General features: G+C 47.2%; 1 protein-coding gene across 7 annotated transcripts in view; it reads right to left on the reverse strand.

Annotated features, from left to right (window-relative positions):
- The window catches only part of dysf (dysferlin, limb girdle muscular dystrophy 2B (autosomal recessive)), a 394,877-nt gene that overhangs the window by 176,800 nt on the left and 200,316 nt on the right, over nt 1–17,761 (reverse strand). For all 7 annotated transcript variants that reach the window (XM_063047166.1, XM_063047171.1, XM_063047168.1 and 4 more), the window contains 2 exons: nt 17,017–17,098; nt 9,620–9,697 (listed from right to left, as the gene is read on the reverse strand). In XM_063047166.1, coding sequence (XP_062903236.1) covers nt 9,620–9,697; nt 17,017–17,098 — 160 coding nt within the window. The remainder of the gene's footprint in view (nt 1–9,619; nt 9,698–17,016; nt 17,099–17,761) is intronic.

Here is a 17,761-nt window from a genome sequence, read left to right on the forward strand (position 1 = left end):
GTCAAGGGATATGGGGAGAAGGCAGGAAAAGGGTACTGATTGTGGATGATCAGCCATGATCACAGTGAATGGCAGCACTGGCTCGAAGGGCTGAATGGCCTACTCCTGCACCTATTGTCTATTGTCAACCTGGAGGTTAACCTTAAGGGTATCCTGCACGAGGACTCCGAAATCCCATTGCATCTCAGAACTTTGAATTCTCTCCCCATTTAAATAATAGTCTGCCCGTTTATTTCTTCTACCTAAGTGCATAACCATACACTTTTCAACATTGTGTTTCATTTGCCACTTCTTTGCCCATTCTCCCAATCTATCCAAGTCTCTCTGCAGACTCCCTGTTTCTTCAGCACTACCGGCCCCTCCACCTAGGATTGGGTCTTTTAAGAGACTTTTGGATAGGTACATGGAGCTTAGAAAAATAGAGGGCTATAGGTAAGCCTAGTAATTTCTAAGGTAGGGACATGTTCGGCACAAATTTGTGGGCCAAAGGCCCTGTATTGTTCTGTAGGTTTTCTGTTTCTGTGTAAGTGCTTTACAATGGGATAAAGTGTAAATTTGAAAATGAAAGGTAAAAAGATGTAAGTAAACAGATTTTGAGTGGGTGTTTAAAAGTGTCTTCCCTTATGACTCTGCATCTGTTATAGTTTTAAGTTTATGTGCTAAGCACAGTCTGTGCTGATCTTAGAGAAGGTTAAAAGGTCGGCACAACATTGTGGGCCAAAGGGCCTGTACTGAGCTGTAATGTTCTGGTTCTATGTTTTAACAGGAAAACCTTGAATGAAATAGCACAAAATAAAGAGAGTATTGGCTACCAGTGGAGAGCACGTCACTTGTCTGAGAAAAGCGCAAAAAAACCCAGTGACTGTTTTATTTTTCTTGCAACCAAGGAAGGATTTGCGGCAAGAATAAAATTCCTTTCCTCAATCTGAGGTCATTAAGTTGGTGCTGTAAGAATTTCCAACAGGTCCCAGTTGGATAACTTTTCACAATAAACTAGAATACGTACATCGCTCTAAACCCTTGCCTGCTGCGACTTGGACAGGACTGTTACAGCTTGTACACTCAGCTCTCAATCATTGCCACCGGGTACAAACTGCGGTGGGAAAACAGATCTCATTTTTTATGAAAGTGCAAATCTTACTTTCCACAGCCTTCCCCTGGTGACCTTTACAAGCAGCGTCAGATCAAAGCCAGGATGGTGAAAAATTGTCCTTCATTCCGTCTCCCACCTCAACTTTACCTGTACCATCCTCTGTCCCTCATCTCATCCTTTTCCCCCCACAATGTTACAATGGGTCTCAGTGTACCCTCGGTGGTCTTGATGTTGTGACTGCTCCCCCTCTCTCTCGCTCCTTCCTCTGTGTGTGGCCCACACATACTTTATACACCATCCCTTATAACCAACGACCGTCTGAATTAGAGTCTGCATTACACCACTCCGGCCCTCCACGTCTGACCTGATCGTTACAGCTTCTCATGCGCAACCAACTCCTGTCATTTTTCACTCTTTTCCTTTATAGTCATAGAACACTACAGCAAAGAAACAGGCCACTTGGCCCTTCTAGTTTGTACTGACCTGAACAGAAACTGCACCTGGACCATAGCCCTCCATACCCTCCTATCCAAGCACTTCTTCTCTTAAATATTGCATACAAACCCACATCCACCAAATCCACACTCGTTCCACACTCAACCTCTGAGTGAAGAATCCCCCTCTCAGATTCCCCTCACACTAAACCCATGGCCTCCAGAGCCATAGAGCACTGCAGCACAGAAACAGGCAATTCAACCCACCTAGTCCATGCCAAATTGTCAATCTAAGGAATTGTAGCGGCAAAACAAAACTAAAATCAAAACAAAACAATGCCGCTAGCCTGTGACCACCACAGTGTTGTTCGACTTGCCCAGCGTGCTTCCAGCCCAATGACTGCTCCAAATGTCGAATCCTTTATTCGCAATTAGTGAACATACAATCTTAAAGTGATGAATGTAAGTGTACCTAAGTGGAAGTTAAACACTATTCAGCGTTATCTCAGCAGTCAGCAAAAGGTATGACTTCCACTAGTTCCAAGCTACAAACTGCTCCAGAAATAAGAATATGTAACTAATTCCTTTTGCTACCACGCCCCCACTCACGTGACTACTTACCATAATAAACACACAACACAGAGTGCAATGCAGATAGAGAACAGATGCGTGGCTCTAATACTAGATACATCGACCTAAACCTGGAGCACAGCCCTCCATACCCATCTCAACAGAAGAACATAAGAACATAAGAAATAGGAGCTGGAGTAGGCCATCCGGCCCATCGAGCCTGCCCCTCCATTCAATAAGATCATGGCTGAACTGTCCGCAAACTCAACTCCATAAATGTACCCATTCAAATATTTCTTAAAACATTGGAATTGACCCCACATCCATCATCAGGGTCTCCCACCACCCAAGCCATGCTGTCTTCTCACTGCTGCCATCAGGAAGGTGGTACAGGAGCCTCAGGACCCATACCACCAGGTTCGGGAACAATTATTACCCCTCAACCATCAGGCTCTTGAACCAGTGGGGATAATTTCATTCAACTTCACTTGCCCCATCATCGAAATATTCCCACAGCCAATGGACTCACTTTAATGGACACTTTATCTCTCATGTTCTCAATATTTATTTATTTATTTTTATTATTATTTCTTTTTCTTTTGTATTTGCAGTTTGTTGTCTTTTGCACATTGGTTGCTTGTCCGTCCCATTGGGTGCGGTCTTTCATTGATTCTCTTCTGTTTCTTGGATTCTCATGAGAAAATGAATCTCAGGGTTGTAAATGCTGACATATACGTAGTTCGATAATAAATTTATTTTGAATATGACTATAGGGCAATAATCCATAAATGGACCACACTCTTGGTGAAAAAGTTGCCCTTCAATTTCCTTTTAAATCTCTCCCCACTCACCTTAAACCCATGTCCTCTAGTTCCTGACGGGGCGCCACGGCTGCGTAGCAATTAACGTGATGCTGTTACAGCTCAGAGCAGTGGAGTTCGGAGTTCGACTCTGACGTCCTCTGTAAGAAAGTTTGTACGTTGTGTGTGTGTGTGTGTCTGTGTGAGTGTGTGTGAGAGAGAGTGTGTGTGTGTGTGTGTGTGTGTGAGTGTCTGTGTCAGTGTGTGTGAGTGTCTGTGTCTGTGTGTGTGTGTGTGTGTGTCTGTGTGTGTGTGAGTGTCTGTGTCAGTGTGTGTGAGTGTCTGTGTCTGTGTGTGTGTGTGTGTGTGTCTGTGTGTGTGTGAGTGTCTGTGTCAGTGTGTGTGTGTGAGTGTGTGTGAGAGAGAGTGTGTGTGTGTGTGTGTCTGTGTGAGTGTCTGTGTCAGTGTGTGTATGTGTGTGTGTGTGTTTGTGTGAGTGTCTGTGTGTGTCTCTGTGAGAGTGTCTGTTTATGTGTGTGTATCTGTGTGTGTGTAACTGTGTGTCTCTGTGTGTGTGTGTGTGTGTGTGTGAACATCTGTGTCTGTGTCAGTGACTGTGTGTGTGTGTGTGTGTGTGAACGTCTGTGTCTGTGTCAGTGACTGTGTGTGTGTGTGTGTGAGAGTGTGTGTGTGTGTGTCTGTGTGAGTGTCTGTGTCAGTGTGTGTATGTGTGTGTGTGTGTGTGTTTGTGTGAGTGTCTGTGTGTGTCTCTGTGAGAGTGTCTGTTTATGTGTGTGTATCTGTGTGTGTGTAACTGTGTGTCTGTGTGTGTGTGTGTGTGTGTGTGTGTGTGAACATCTGTGTCTGTGTCAGTGACTGTGTGTGTGTGTGTGTGTGTGTGAACGTCTGTGTCTGTGTCAGTGACTGTGTGTGTGTGTGAGAGAGAGTGTGTGTGTGTGTGTGTCTGTGTGAGTGTCTGTGTCAGTGTGTGTGTGTCTGTGTCTGTGTGTGTGTGTCTGTGTGAGTGTGTGTGAGAGAGAGTGTGTGTGTGTGTGTCTGTGTGAGTGTCTGTGTCAGTGTGTGTGTGTGTGTCTGTGTCTGTGTGTGTGTGTGTGTGTGTGTCTGTGTCAGTGTGTGTGTGTGTGTCTGTGTGAGTGTCTGTGTCAGTGTGTGTGTGTCTGTGTCTGTGTGTGTGTGTCTGTGTGAGTGTGTGTGTGTGTCTGTGTGTGTGTGTCTGTGTGAGTGTCTGTGTCAGTGTGTGTGTGTGTCTGTGTCTGTGTGTGTGTGTGTGTGAGTGTCTGTGTCAGTGTGTGTGTGTGTGTCTGTGTGAGTGTCTGTGTCAGTGTGTGTGTGTCTGTGTCTGTGTGTGTGTGTCTGTGTGAGTGTGTGTGTGTGTCTGTGTGAGTGTGTGTGAGAGAGAGTGTGTGTCTGTGTCTGTGTGTGTGTGTCTGTGTGAGTGTGTGTGTGTGTGTCTGTGTGAGTGTGTGTGAGAGAGAGTGTGTGTGTGTGTCTGTGTGAGTGTCTGTGTCAGTGTGTGTGTGTGTGTGTTTGTGTGAGTGTCTGTGTCAGTGTCTGTGTGTGTCTGTCTGTGTGTTTGTGTGAGTGTCTGTGCGTGTCTATGTCAGCGTGTGTGTGTCTCTGTGAGAGTGTCTGTTTATGTGTGTGTGTGTGTGTGTGTGTGTGTGTGTGTGTCTGTGTGTGTGTGTGTGAACGTCTGTGTCTGTGTCAGTGACTCTGTGTGTGTGTGTGTGTGTGTGTGTGTGTGTGTGTGTGTCTGTGTGTGTGTGTGTGAACGTCTGTGTCTGTGTCAGTGACTCTGTGTGTGTGTGTGTGTGTGTGTGTGTGTGTGTGTCTGTGTGTGTGAACGTCTGTGTCTGTGTCAGTGACTCTGTGTGTGTGTGTGTGTGTCTGTGTGTGTGTGTGTGTGTGAACGTCTGTGTCTGTGTCAGTGACTGTGTGTGTGTGTGTGTGTGTGTGTGTGTGTACGTCTGTGTCTGTGTCAGTGTGACTGTGTGTGTGTGTGTGTGTGTGTGTGTGTCTGTGTGTGTGTGTGTGAACGTCTGTGTCTGTGTCAGTGACTCTGTGTGTGTGTGTCTCTGTGTGTGTGTGTCTGTGTGTGTGTGTGTGAACGTCTGTGTCTGTGTGTGTGTCTGTGTGTGTGTGTGTGTGTGTGTGTCTGTGTGTGTGTGTGTGAACGTCTGTGTCTGTGTCAGTGACTCTGTGTGTGTGTGTGTGTGTGTGTGTGTCTGTGTGTGTGTGTGTGTGTGTGTGTGAACGTCTGTGTCTGTGTCAGTGACTGTGTGTGTGTCTGTGTGTGTGTGTGTGTGTGTGTGTGTGTGTGTGAACGTCTGTGTCTGTGTCAGTGACTGTGTGTGTGTCTGTGTGTGTGTGTGTGTGTGTGTGTGAACGTCTGTGTCTGTGTCAGTGACTGTGTCTGTGTCAGTGACTCTGTGTGTGTGTGTGTGTGTGTGTGTGCGTGTGTTTCCCCCAGGCGCTCCGGTTTACCCCCACATTCCGAAGATGTACCAGTTAGAAAGTGAATTGGGTGTGTTAAATGGCCCTTTGTTGAGATTAGCATTAAATTGCTGGTGCAGCTCATTGAATGGGAAGAGCCTGTTCTGCACTGTATCTCTGAGTTTCCCATACCTGGGAAAAGGGCAGTGTGCACTCCCCCATCTATGCTTCATGTTTTAATGCATCTTCATATGATCAGCCCTGATTCTGCACTCCAATAAATCATGTCGCACACTGCAGTGGCAACAGAGCAGCAAGAGGCAAGCTGAGGCTGACATCTCAAACACAAAATACTCAGCAGATGCTGGGTTCAAAGCAACACTCCCCCCACCTTCTTTATAGGGCCTCTGCCCCTTCCCTCTTCAGTCCTGACGAAGGGTTCCGGCCCAAAATGTTGACTGATCGATTCCACAGATGCTGCCCGACCTGCTGAGTTCCTCCAGTGTGTTGTGAATGAGGCTGACATCTCATCAGTGGCTGCAGGCAGATACTCAGAAATCCTTTCATTACTGGACCTTTCTTCCCCAGACGGCCTGTAGGTGTGTGTCTCATTCTGCAGCCTGAAGCCATCTCCATTTTTGAGCCGGACCTGTTCCCTTTGGTTCTGCCATACAGTACTGTACAAAAGTCCTAGGCACAAATAAATATACAGTATATATAGGCATCCATTAGTCTTGTGAGACCATGGATTTGCGCCTTGGAAGGTTTCCAGGGCGCAGGCCTGGGCAAGGTTGTATCGAAGACTGGCAGTTGCCCATTCTGCAAGTCTCCCCTCTCCACGCCACCGATGTTGTCCAACGGAAGGGCACTAAGGCCGACACAGCTTGGCACTGGTGTCGTCGCAGAGCACTGTGTGATTAAGTGCCTTGCTCAAGGACACAACATATTGTTTCAGCTGAGCCTCAAACTAGTGACCTTCAGATCACTAGACCGACGCCTTAACCACTTGGCCACGCGGCTATTCTGTATATACAGCTAAGGTGACTAAGACGTTTGCACAGTACAGTAATAATTTTATGTATTGTACTGTACTGCTGTCACAAAAAAACAACAAATTTCATACTGTACGTGAGTGATGATAAACCTGATTCTGATATGGGTCTTTATGTGGACTGAGAGTGGGAAGGGGGCAGGGAGAGGGGAATCATGGTTGGGAAAAGGGGAAGGGTGAGGGGAGGGAGCAGGAAGCACCAGAGAGACATTCTGTAACTGTTTGGAATCAAATGACCTTTCCTGGTGTCTCAGGGCTGGGTGTGTCCGCACCAGTATCACCACCCCACCCCTGGCACCCCTTCTCTGCCCCCCATCCCTCAACCCTCCCGCGACAATCCACCCTCACCATTCCCAACATGCTTTGTTCCCACCAAATTTACAAACTCACTCTTCATTCCACGTCGACTAATACAGTACAATGCAGAAGTCTCAGTCACTCTAGCTGTATTTCAGTGCCTAAGACCTTTGCACAGTAATGTAGATCAGGCTAGGACGATCCCTAACACCTTGGCTCTGACCTCAGCCTTTGGTGTCTGTGCAATATCTGAGCTCAGCCACATTTTGATCGTTCTGCCCATCACGACAATGGCCCTCAGAGAATTCCGTTATAGTTGAAGGAACCATGTATCCCATCAGGACTTCGCACAGCAACATCACTCCACGAATTGGGCCCGCTGCCCTGCACTGACCCACAGTCTCCAAACTAATCTCACTGCCCCCCTCTCTCCCACAGTCCTGTGTCGGTCCCCAAACTAATCTCACTGTCCCGCTCTCTCCCACAGTCCTGTCAGTCCCCAAACTAATCTCACTGTCCCGCTCTCTCCCACAGTCCTGTGTCGGTCCCCAAACTAATCTCACTGTCCCGCTCTCTCCCACAGTCCTGTGTCGGTCCCCAAACTAATCTCACTGTCCCACTCTATCCTACGCTCCTGTATTAGTCCCACACTGCCCACTCTATCCCACACTAATCCCACACTGCTCACTCTATCCCCACACAAATCCCACTGCCCACTCTATCCCAACACCAATCCCACACTGCCCACTCTATCCCCACACCAATCCTACTGCCCACTCTATCCCCACACTAATCCCACTGCCCCACTCTATCCCCACACTAATCCCACTGCCCCACTCTATTCCCACACTAATCCCACACTGCCCACTCTATCCCCACACTAATCCCACTGCCCACTCTATCCCCACACTAATCCCACACTGCCCACTCTATCCCCACACTAATCCCACTGCCCCACTCTTCCCCACACTAATCCCACTGCCCCACTCTATCCCCACACTAATCCCACTGCCCACTCTATCCCCACACTAATCCCACACTGCCCACTCTATCCCCACACTAATCCCACTGCCCCACTCTTCCCCACACTAATCCCACTGCCCCACTCTATCCCCACACTAATCCCACACTGCCCACTCTATCCCCACACTAATCCCACTGCCCACTCTATCCCCACACTAATCCCACACTGCCCACTCTATCCCCACACTAATCCCACTGCCCCACTCTTCCCCACACTAATCCCACTGCCCCACTCTATCCCCACACTAATCCCACTGCCCCACTCTATCCCCATACTAATCCCACTACCCACTCTATCCCCACACCAATCCCACACTGCCCACTCTATCCCCACACTAATCCCACTGCCCCACTCTATCTCCACACTAATCCCACTGCCCCACTCTATCCCCACACTAATCCCACACTGCCCACTCTATCCCCACACCAATCCCACTGCCCACTCTATCCCCACACTAATCCCACTGCCCCACTCTATCCCCACGCTAATCCCACACTGCCCACTCTATCCCCACACTAATCCCACTGCCCACTCTATCCCCACACTAATCCCACTGCCCCACTCTATCCCCACACTAATCCCACTGCCCCACTCTATCCCCACACTAATCCCATTGCCCCACTCTATCCCCACACTAATCCCACACTGCCCACTCTATCTCCACACTAATCCCACTGCCCCACTCTATCCCCACACTAATCCCACACTGCCCACTCTATCCCCACACCAATCCCACTGCCCACTCTATCCCCACACTAATCCCACTGCCCCACTCTATCCCCACGCTAATCCCACACTGCCCACTCTATCCCCACACTAATCCCACTGCCCACTCTATCCCCACACTAATCCCACTGCCCCACTCTATCCCCACACTAATCCCACTACCCACTCTATCCCCACACTAATCCCACTGCCCCACTTTATCCCCAGAGCTGTGTAGAATCTGGAACACTGAAACACTGGCAACTATTTTGCCAAAGACAGCGTTGTGGTTTGGTACGGCAATTGCTCTACCCCTGACCACGAGAAAGTTGTGAATACAGCCCAGTCCATTATGGAAAACAGGCACATCTCTGTCTACATCTCTTACTGCCTCAGTAAAGCAGCCGGCAGAATCAAATAATCCCCCCCAACCCCTCTCCCACTGGATAGAAAAGACTGAAAGCACGTACCACCAGGCTCGAGGGTGTCATATGTGCTGCTGTAGTAAGATATGAATCAGACCTCTCCTATACCGAAAGGTGGACTCTTGCCCTCTCAGCCTAACTCATCGCAGTCCTTACACCTTATTGTCTGCCTGCACTGCTCCTCCACTATATCTGTAACACTTTACTCTGCATTCTGGTCTATGACCTTGGGGTACTCTCTGAGCTGAGGGGAGAGTGCTAATGTACTTCGCATCCAGAAGACCTTCAAACAACAGCTTTTCACCGGACCTCACGGGAGGCCCTCCATTGGTCAGCGTGGCCCATGGGTATTGCGTCCCAGCTGTCTACGTTAAATGCGTTCCAGTCCCCAAGCCAGGCCAGTACGAGATGGAGAGCAAGCTGTTGCCCATGCAGCAGGCTCCCCCTCTCCACACAGCTGATAAGCCCAAAGGAACAGCAGAAGCCGATACAGTCTGGCACCAGTGGAGCTGCCAGTCACCTTTGAACTCCATGTAGGATTGCTTAGGGACTCCAGCTCCGGATTTTCCTTGGGATTTACTCCCAAAGCCTTCCCCATGAGTGGGTAAAGCCACATGGCGGCACAGATTTGAAATCAGAGATCAGAGTGTACCTCACACACATGACAGCCGCAAGTGAATAGCGACGACATTATCCTTTGGCAGTGGTGGGCTCACGGGAGGGGTCAGACTCTGATGTGGAAGATGTACTGAACAATAAAACCTACCGGAGAAACTGTCCTTGTCCATAGCAATCAGGTCCCTGGCCTGGTACATGTAACATCGCAGATGATATCTCGTCCCACCTGAAAACAGAACAGGAGATGGTGTCACACAGGAGACCGCAGATGCTACAATCTGGAGCAACAAACAATTTGCTGGAGGAACTCAGCAGGGGACCGAGGGGCGGGGAGAGAGTAGAGATTATTGACTCGCTCCATCACAGTCTGACATGGAAACACCAAAGTCAAAGTAAAATTTATTATCAGAGTACATTCGTGTCACCACACACAACCCTGAGAATCTTTTTCCTGCAGGCATACTTAGCAAATCTATAGAACAGGATCAATGAACAACAAACTGTGCAAATGCAGATATAAATAAATAGCAATAAGTAACAAGCATGAAATAACAAGGTGAAAGTATCTTTAAATAGGTGTAGCTGCACCCTTTTGTTCAAGAGCCGGATGGCTGAGAGGTAGTAACTGTTCTTGAACCTGGTGGTGTGAGTCCTGAGGCTCCTGTACATTCTACCTGATGGCCGCAGTGGCCTGGGTGGTGACGATCCTTTATGATGGATGCTGCTTTTCTCCGGCAACATCTCATGTAGATGTGCTCAATTGTTGGGAGGGTTTTACCCGTGATGTACTGGGCCGAATCCACTACCTTTTGTGGGATTTTCCGCGCAAAGCCATTTGTGTTCCCATACCAGGCTGTGATGTAGCCAGACATCTATAGAAGTTTGCCAAGGTTTTTCATGACATGCTGAATCTGTGCAGATTCCTGAGGAAGTAGAGATGCTGCCATGCTTTCTTCGCAGTTAGATTTATATGATGGGTCCAGGACAGGTCTTCTGAGATAGTAACACCCAGGAATTTAAAGTTACTGACCCTCTCCACCCCTGATCCTACAATGATAACTGGCATGTGAATCTTTGATTTCCCTTTCCTACAGTCTACAATCAGTGAGAGGTCGGTGTTATGACACCACTAAGCTAAACTTTAATCTCCCCCCTGTATACTGATTCATCATCCCCTTTGATACAGCCCACAACAGTGGTGTCATCAGCACACTTGTATAGGCTTTGGAGCTGTGCTTTGTCACACAGTCATAGGTGTAATGCCCTTCAATGGAAAATCCTACAAAAAGTCGTGGGTACGGCCCAGTCCATTGCGGGTAAAGACCTCCCTACCATTGAGCACATCTACATGAAAGCAGCATCCATCACCACCTACCAACCTACCACCAAGGTCATGCTCTCTTCTCATCGCTGCCATCGGAAGCCTCAAAGCTCACACCACCAGGTTCAAGAACAATCACTACCCCTCAGTCAGAAGCTCTTGAACCAGTGGGGGATAATGTCACTTGCCTCATCACTAAAATGTTCCCACAACCAATGGACTCACTTTCAAGGATGCATCATCCCATGGTCTCAATATCTATTGCTTATTTATTTACAGTATTTTATTATTATTTCATCTTTTTGTACAGTTTCTTGTCTTCTACACGCTGGTTGAACGTCTCAGTTGGGCGGTCTTTCATTGATTCTATTATGGTTATTATTCTATAGATTTATTGAGTACATCCACAAAGAAATGAATCTCAGGGTTGTAGATGGAGATGTATATGTACTTTGATAATAAATTTACTTTGAACTTTGAATTCAATTGAAACAAGGACCATTGTTCAGGAGACCAACAGGCACTGCTCCATGTCCTGTGTTTGTGTAGAGATACAGGTAACAGGCCTCTCCAGCCGGAAACCGGAGCAGACACAGCAAGTCATGGGGAACATGGACAAACCCCTTTGAGACAGCGGCAGGAATTAAACCCGCACTGTAATAGTGTCACCGTAATAGTGTCATGCTAACCACTACACCACCCATGTGCCTGTGGACTGACTTTCTTAACTCGTACGTTAGAACAGAGAACAGCACAACACAGGCCCTTCAGCCCACAAAGTCATTCCAACCTTTTAACCTACTCTAAAATGAATTTAACCCTTCCTTCCTACAGTCTGCTACTTCTCTTTCATCCAATGTGCCTATCTGAAAGTCTCTTAAATGTTTGTAATGTACCAGCCTCTACCACCACCCCTGGCATGCATCCACCTCCCTCTGTGTAAACAACATTTACCTCCGACATCCCTTCCCCCCCCCCACTTATACTTTCTTCCAAATACCTTAAAATAATGCTCCCTCATATTAGCCATTTCCGCCCGGGGGAAAAGTCTCTGGCTGTCCACTCAATCTATGCTCCTTATCTTGTACATCTCTCACAAGTCACCTCTCATTTCCCTGTCATAATGGAACCTATGCATTTTGGAGGCTGTTAGAGGGGGACGTGAATATACAGGGAATGGAGGGTTATGGACATTGCGAAGACAGAAGAGATTTCCTTTGATCCAGTTTCATGTTTAGTACAGATATTGAGGGCAGAAGGAGCTTGTCCCGCGCTGTAACATTATATGTTGTATCCGGCATTGGGAATTCCATGGGGAGGAAGGAGATGGATTACCAGACAGGAGAGGGTGGGAGGATGCTAACGCAGACACCGGTCAGTCCCTCTCTGCCCCACCCGCCTCCTCTGACTCACTACTGAATGACTTTATATTCCAGAACAGACCTGCAGCTGAATCCGATCACTGTCACCAGGGATGCAGAGCCGATCAGTCTCTGGTGTCCATGGAGATGGGTAAGGACAGGCACGACACTGCAGACACACACTGAAAGACCCCAGTGCTGGGTACCAGGGGAACAGCACTGGAAGCTTGGCACCTCTGCGCTGACATGATTGGGAGTTCACTAAACAAGTGCACACGCACACACACACACACACACACACACACACACACACACACACACACATGTGCACACACACACACACACACACATGTGCACACACACACACACAGCCTCTAAAAATTATTACCGTCCCTTCCCCCAGAAGTTTCATGTTTTATTGTTTTATAACATTGAATCACAGTGGATTTCATTTGCCTTTTTTGACACTAATCAACTGAAATAGACTCTTCTGTGTCAAAGTGAAAACAGATCTCTATAAACTGATCTAAATTAATTCCCTATATGAAACACAAAATAATTGATAGCATAAGCATTCACCCCCTTTAATATGACACACCAAATCAACATTGGTGCGGCCAATTGGTTTTAAAAGTCACATAATTAGTTAAATGGAGATCTGTTTTTGGAGACCTGTGTGCAGTCAAGGTGTTTCAATTGATTGTAGTAAAAACACACCTGTATCTGGAAGGTCCAATCACTGGTGAATCAGTATCTTGGCAAAAACTACACCATGAAGACAAGAGAACACTCCAAGCAACTCCACAAAAAGATTATTGAAAAGCACAAGTCAAGAGAGAGATATAAGAAAATTTCCAGGTCACTGAATATCCCTTGGAGTACAGTTAGGTCAAACATCAAGAAATGGAAAGAATGTGGCACAGCTGTAAATCTGCCTCGAGCAGGCCATCCTCAAAAACTGAGTGACCATGCAAGAAGCAGACTAGTGAGGGAGGCCACCAAGAGACCTGTGACAACACTGGAGGAGTTACAAGCTTCAGTGGCTGAGATGGGAGAGACTGCGCATACAACAACTGTTGCCCGGGTGCTTCACCAGTCACAGCTTTATGGGAGAATGGCAAAAAGAAGGCCACTATAGAAAAAAACTCACATGAAATCTCAGCTAGAGTTTGCTAGAAGGCATAGGGGAGACTCTGAAGTCAGCTGGAAGAAAGTTCTGTGATCTGATGAAGCCAAAATTGAGCTCTTTGGCCAACAGACTAAAAGCTATGTTTGGCATAAGCCAAAGACTGCACATCATCAAAAACACACCATCCCTGCCATGAAGTATGGTGGTGGCTGCATCATGCTGTGGGGATGTTTCACTGCAGCAGGTCCTGGAAGGCTTGTGAAGGTAGAGGGGAAAATGAATGCAGCAAAGTACAGGGAAATTTTGGAGGAAAACCTAATGCATTCTGCAAGAGAACTGCAACATGGGAGAATTGTTTTCCACCAAGACAATGACCCCAAGCATGAAGCCAAAGCTACACAGGAATATCTTAAAAACAACAAAGTTAATGTCTTGGAATGTCCAAGTCAGAGTCCAGACCTCAATCCAATTGAGAATTTGTGGCTGGACTTGAAAAGGGCTGTTCACTCACGATCCCCAAGTAATCTGACAGAGCTTGAGCAATTCTGTAAAGAAGAATAGGGAAAAATTGCAGGGTCCAGATGTGCAAAGCTGATAGAGACCTATCCACACAGACTCAAGGCTGCAATTGCTGCCAAAGGTGCATCTACTAAATACTGGCTTGAAGGGGGTGAGTCATTATGCAATCAATTATTTTGTGTTTAATAATTGTAATAAATGTAGACCAATTTGTAGAAATTTGTTTTCACTTTGACACAAAACAGTCTTTTTCTGTTGATCAGTGTCAAAAATTCCAAATTAAATCCACTGTGATTCAATTTGTAAAATAACAAAACATGAAAACTTACAAGGGGGGGTGAATACTTTTTATAGGCACTTCATACACACTCACGCCAACACACAGACACATTCACACACAGAATGACACACATACACACACTTACATTTCCCACCCAATCAAAGATTTCCACCCACCCTCGAAGTTTTCTTCTCCCCTCTTTGTTGGACAGATGATACAAAAGCCTAAAAACACATACCACGGGACTCAAGGAGAGCTTCTACCCCACTGTTATCAGATCTGACTCTTGTACGATAAGATGGACTCTTGGCCTCACAGTCTACCTCAGTACGATCTTACAACTTACTGTTTATCTTCACTGCACTCTCTCTGTAGCTGTTACACTTTACTCTGCATTGCTATTGTTTACCATGTTCTCTCTCAGAGCACTGTGTAATGATCTAATCTGTACGAACAGCGTGCAAGACAAGCTTTCACTTTTCTTGGTACATAATACATAAATCCCAATACAACACACTCACATACTCAGACAGACAGGAAAGTTTTAGAGAGATATGATGCCAACAGGGGCAAATGGGACTGGATTGGATGGGCATCTTAGCTAGCATGGACCAGATGGGTTGAAGGGCCTGTTTTCCCTGCTTTGGATTCCATGGCTCACTCATTCACACACATATCGGACACTGATTCACGTGGACATTCGAACACACATTCACATTCACTTGTCGGAAACACACACCTTGTGCACACAGTACTAGAAGTAGTAGTGTGATCTCTCGAGTCAGTATGATGACTTTAAAGGGTTGTCTATTGGTGGGTCCTCAGGTAGCTGGAGAGACTCATCTGGGATCCACATATTCTGAGGAGTTTTCAGACCTCACAATCCTCCCCTCTTTGCCACTTGCTGATCGCCACTAGACTTAATCTGGGATGTTCGGGCGGAATCCCCCAAGGAGGACACCTGTGCGTGACTTTAAGGTGGGGAGGCTGATGCACGGGCAGCCACCACCCCGGTCATTGACAGATCGGGGTCAGGGTTCAGTGTCATGGAATGTAAAACAGCTGAGGACCCTTCACTGCACAGCCTTCCTCCACCTTCACTGCCGTTGGGATGTGTCAGCATCTTCCACCAGCTCGCCCACTAAGGTCTCAGTTCCAGAATCTTTGTCTGCAACCCTCCCCTTGACCTTACCTCTGTGGGTGACCCTGCCAGGAGCTGAGTGCCAGGTGGCATTGTTCTTGGGAGCTCAGGAACTCACGAGAATCTTCACCACAACAAGGTGATGATCCTCGGAGAAGCATATACACACACAACCACACACACACATACGCACACAAACATATGTACATAAAACTACTCAAACACGCAAGGCAGTCACACACTCGAAACACGAGTTCAGCACACCCCACTTCTGGCATTTTATCTCTCGTCCCCCTGCCCCATACAAATACACATCACACAGACATACCCACTTACCACATAGTTGGATGCATCAGCAAGGGAGATGAGGCTGAGTACAGGGCTACGGTAGGAAACTTTGTCACATGGTGTGAGCAGAATTATCTGCAGCTTAATGTGAAAAAGACTAAGGAGCTGGTGGTGGACCTGAGGAGAGCTAAGGTACCGGTGACCCCTGTTTCCATCCAGGGGGTCAGTGTGGACATGGTGGAGGATTACAAATACCTGGGGATACGAATTGACAATAAACTGGACTGGTCAAAGAACACTGAGGCTGTCTACAAGAAGGGTCAGAGCCGTCTCTATTTCATGAGGAGACTGAGGTCCTTTAACATCTGCCGGATGATGCTGAGGATGTTCTACGAGTCTGTGGTGGCCAGTGCTATCATGTTTGCTGTTGTGTGCTGGGGCAGCAGGCTGAGGGTAGCAGATACCAACAGAATCAACAAACTCATTCGTAAGGCCAGTGATGTTGTGGGGATGGAACTGGACTCTCTCACGGTGGTGTCTGAAAAGAGGATGCTGTCTAAGTTGCATGCCATCTTGGACAATGTCTCCCATCCACTACATAATGTACTGGTTGGGCACAGGAGTACATTCAGCCAGAGACTCATTCCACCGAGATGCAACACAGAGCGTCATAGGAAGTCATTCCTGCCTGTGGCCATCAAACTTTACAACTCCTCCCTTGGAGGGTCAGACATCCTGAGCCAATAGGCGGTCCTGGACTTATTTCATAATTTACTGGCATAATTTACATATTACTATTTAACTATTTATGGTTTTATTACTATTTATTATTTATGGTGCAACTGTAACGAAAACCAGTTTCCCCCGGGATCAATAAAGTATGACTATGACTTCTACCATCTTATCTCCTGTCCCCCTGCCCCATAGACACACAGACACAGACATACCCAACTTTACCATCTTATCTCTCGTCCCCCTGCCCCATACATAGACACACTCACACAGACACACCCAACTTTACCATCTTATCTCTCGTCCCCCTGCCCCATACATAGACACACTCACACAGACATCCATCTCTACCATTTTATCTCTCGTCCCCCTGTCCCATACATAGACACACAGACACAGACATACCCAGTTCTACCACTTTATCTCTCGACCCCCTGCCCCATACATAGACACACTCACACAGACATACCCAGTTCTACCATTTTATCTCCTGTCCCCCTGTCGCATACATAGACACACTCACACAGACATACCCAGTTCTACCATTTTATCTCCTGTCCCCCTGCCCCATACATAGACACACACACACAGACATACCCACTTCTACCATCTTATCTCCTGTCCCCCTGTCCCATACATAGACACACACACACAGACATACCCACTTCTACCATCTTATCTCCTGTCCCCCTGTCCCATACATAGACACACACATTCACACAGACAGACATACCCACGCAGTGACAGAGACAGAACAAGAATGACAGGACTCACTGTCGAAGATGCAGGAGACAGTCGGGGTGTTCACGCCCAGGTTAAGGGTCTTCTCCTCATTCTTGTCATCTGTAATGCCTCCCTGTGAAGCAGAGAACAGTTGACAGGTCAGGGAGGTGGCATCCAAGCCAGCTCTTGCAGCTCAGTGAAGGCACTCACAAGCCCGACGCAGACTGGGGAACCATTTTGTTGAGCACCTTCACTCTGTCCATTGCAAAAGCCAGTATCTCCTGGTGTCCACTGAATTGATGCCTCCGGGGCTAAGTCTACAGATGATACAAAGTTTAGTGGAGGGACAGGATGCAGGGAGGCTGAAGAAGGATTTGGACAGATTGGGAGAATGGACAAAGAAGTGGCAGATGGAATATAGTGTGGAGAAGTGTATGGCCATGCACCTTGGTAGAAGGACTAAAGGTGTAGAATATTTTCTAAATGGAGAAAATTCAAAAATCAGATGTACAAAGGGACTTGGGAGTCCTTGTGCAGGATTCCCAAAATGTTAACTTGCAGGTTGAGTCAGTGTTGAGGGAGGCAAATACAATGTTAGCACTCATTTCGAGTGGATGAGAATATAAAAGCACAAATGTGATGCTGAGGCTTTATAAGGCATTGGTGAGGTTTCACTTGGAGTATTGTAAGCAGCTTTCAGCCCCTTTTTTGGCATTGAAGGTCCAAAGGAGGTTCATGTGACTGAGTCCAGGAATGAAACGGTTAATGTACAAGGAGAGTTTGATGGCTCTAGGCC

This window comes from Mobula hypostoma, chromosome 4 (genome assembly GCF_963921235.1).
Source record: "Mobula hypostoma chromosome 4, sMobHyp1.1, whole genome shotgun sequence".
Lineage (NCBI taxonomy): Eukaryota > Metazoa > Chordata > Chondrichthyes > Myliobatiformes > Myliobatidae > Mobula > Mobula hypostoma.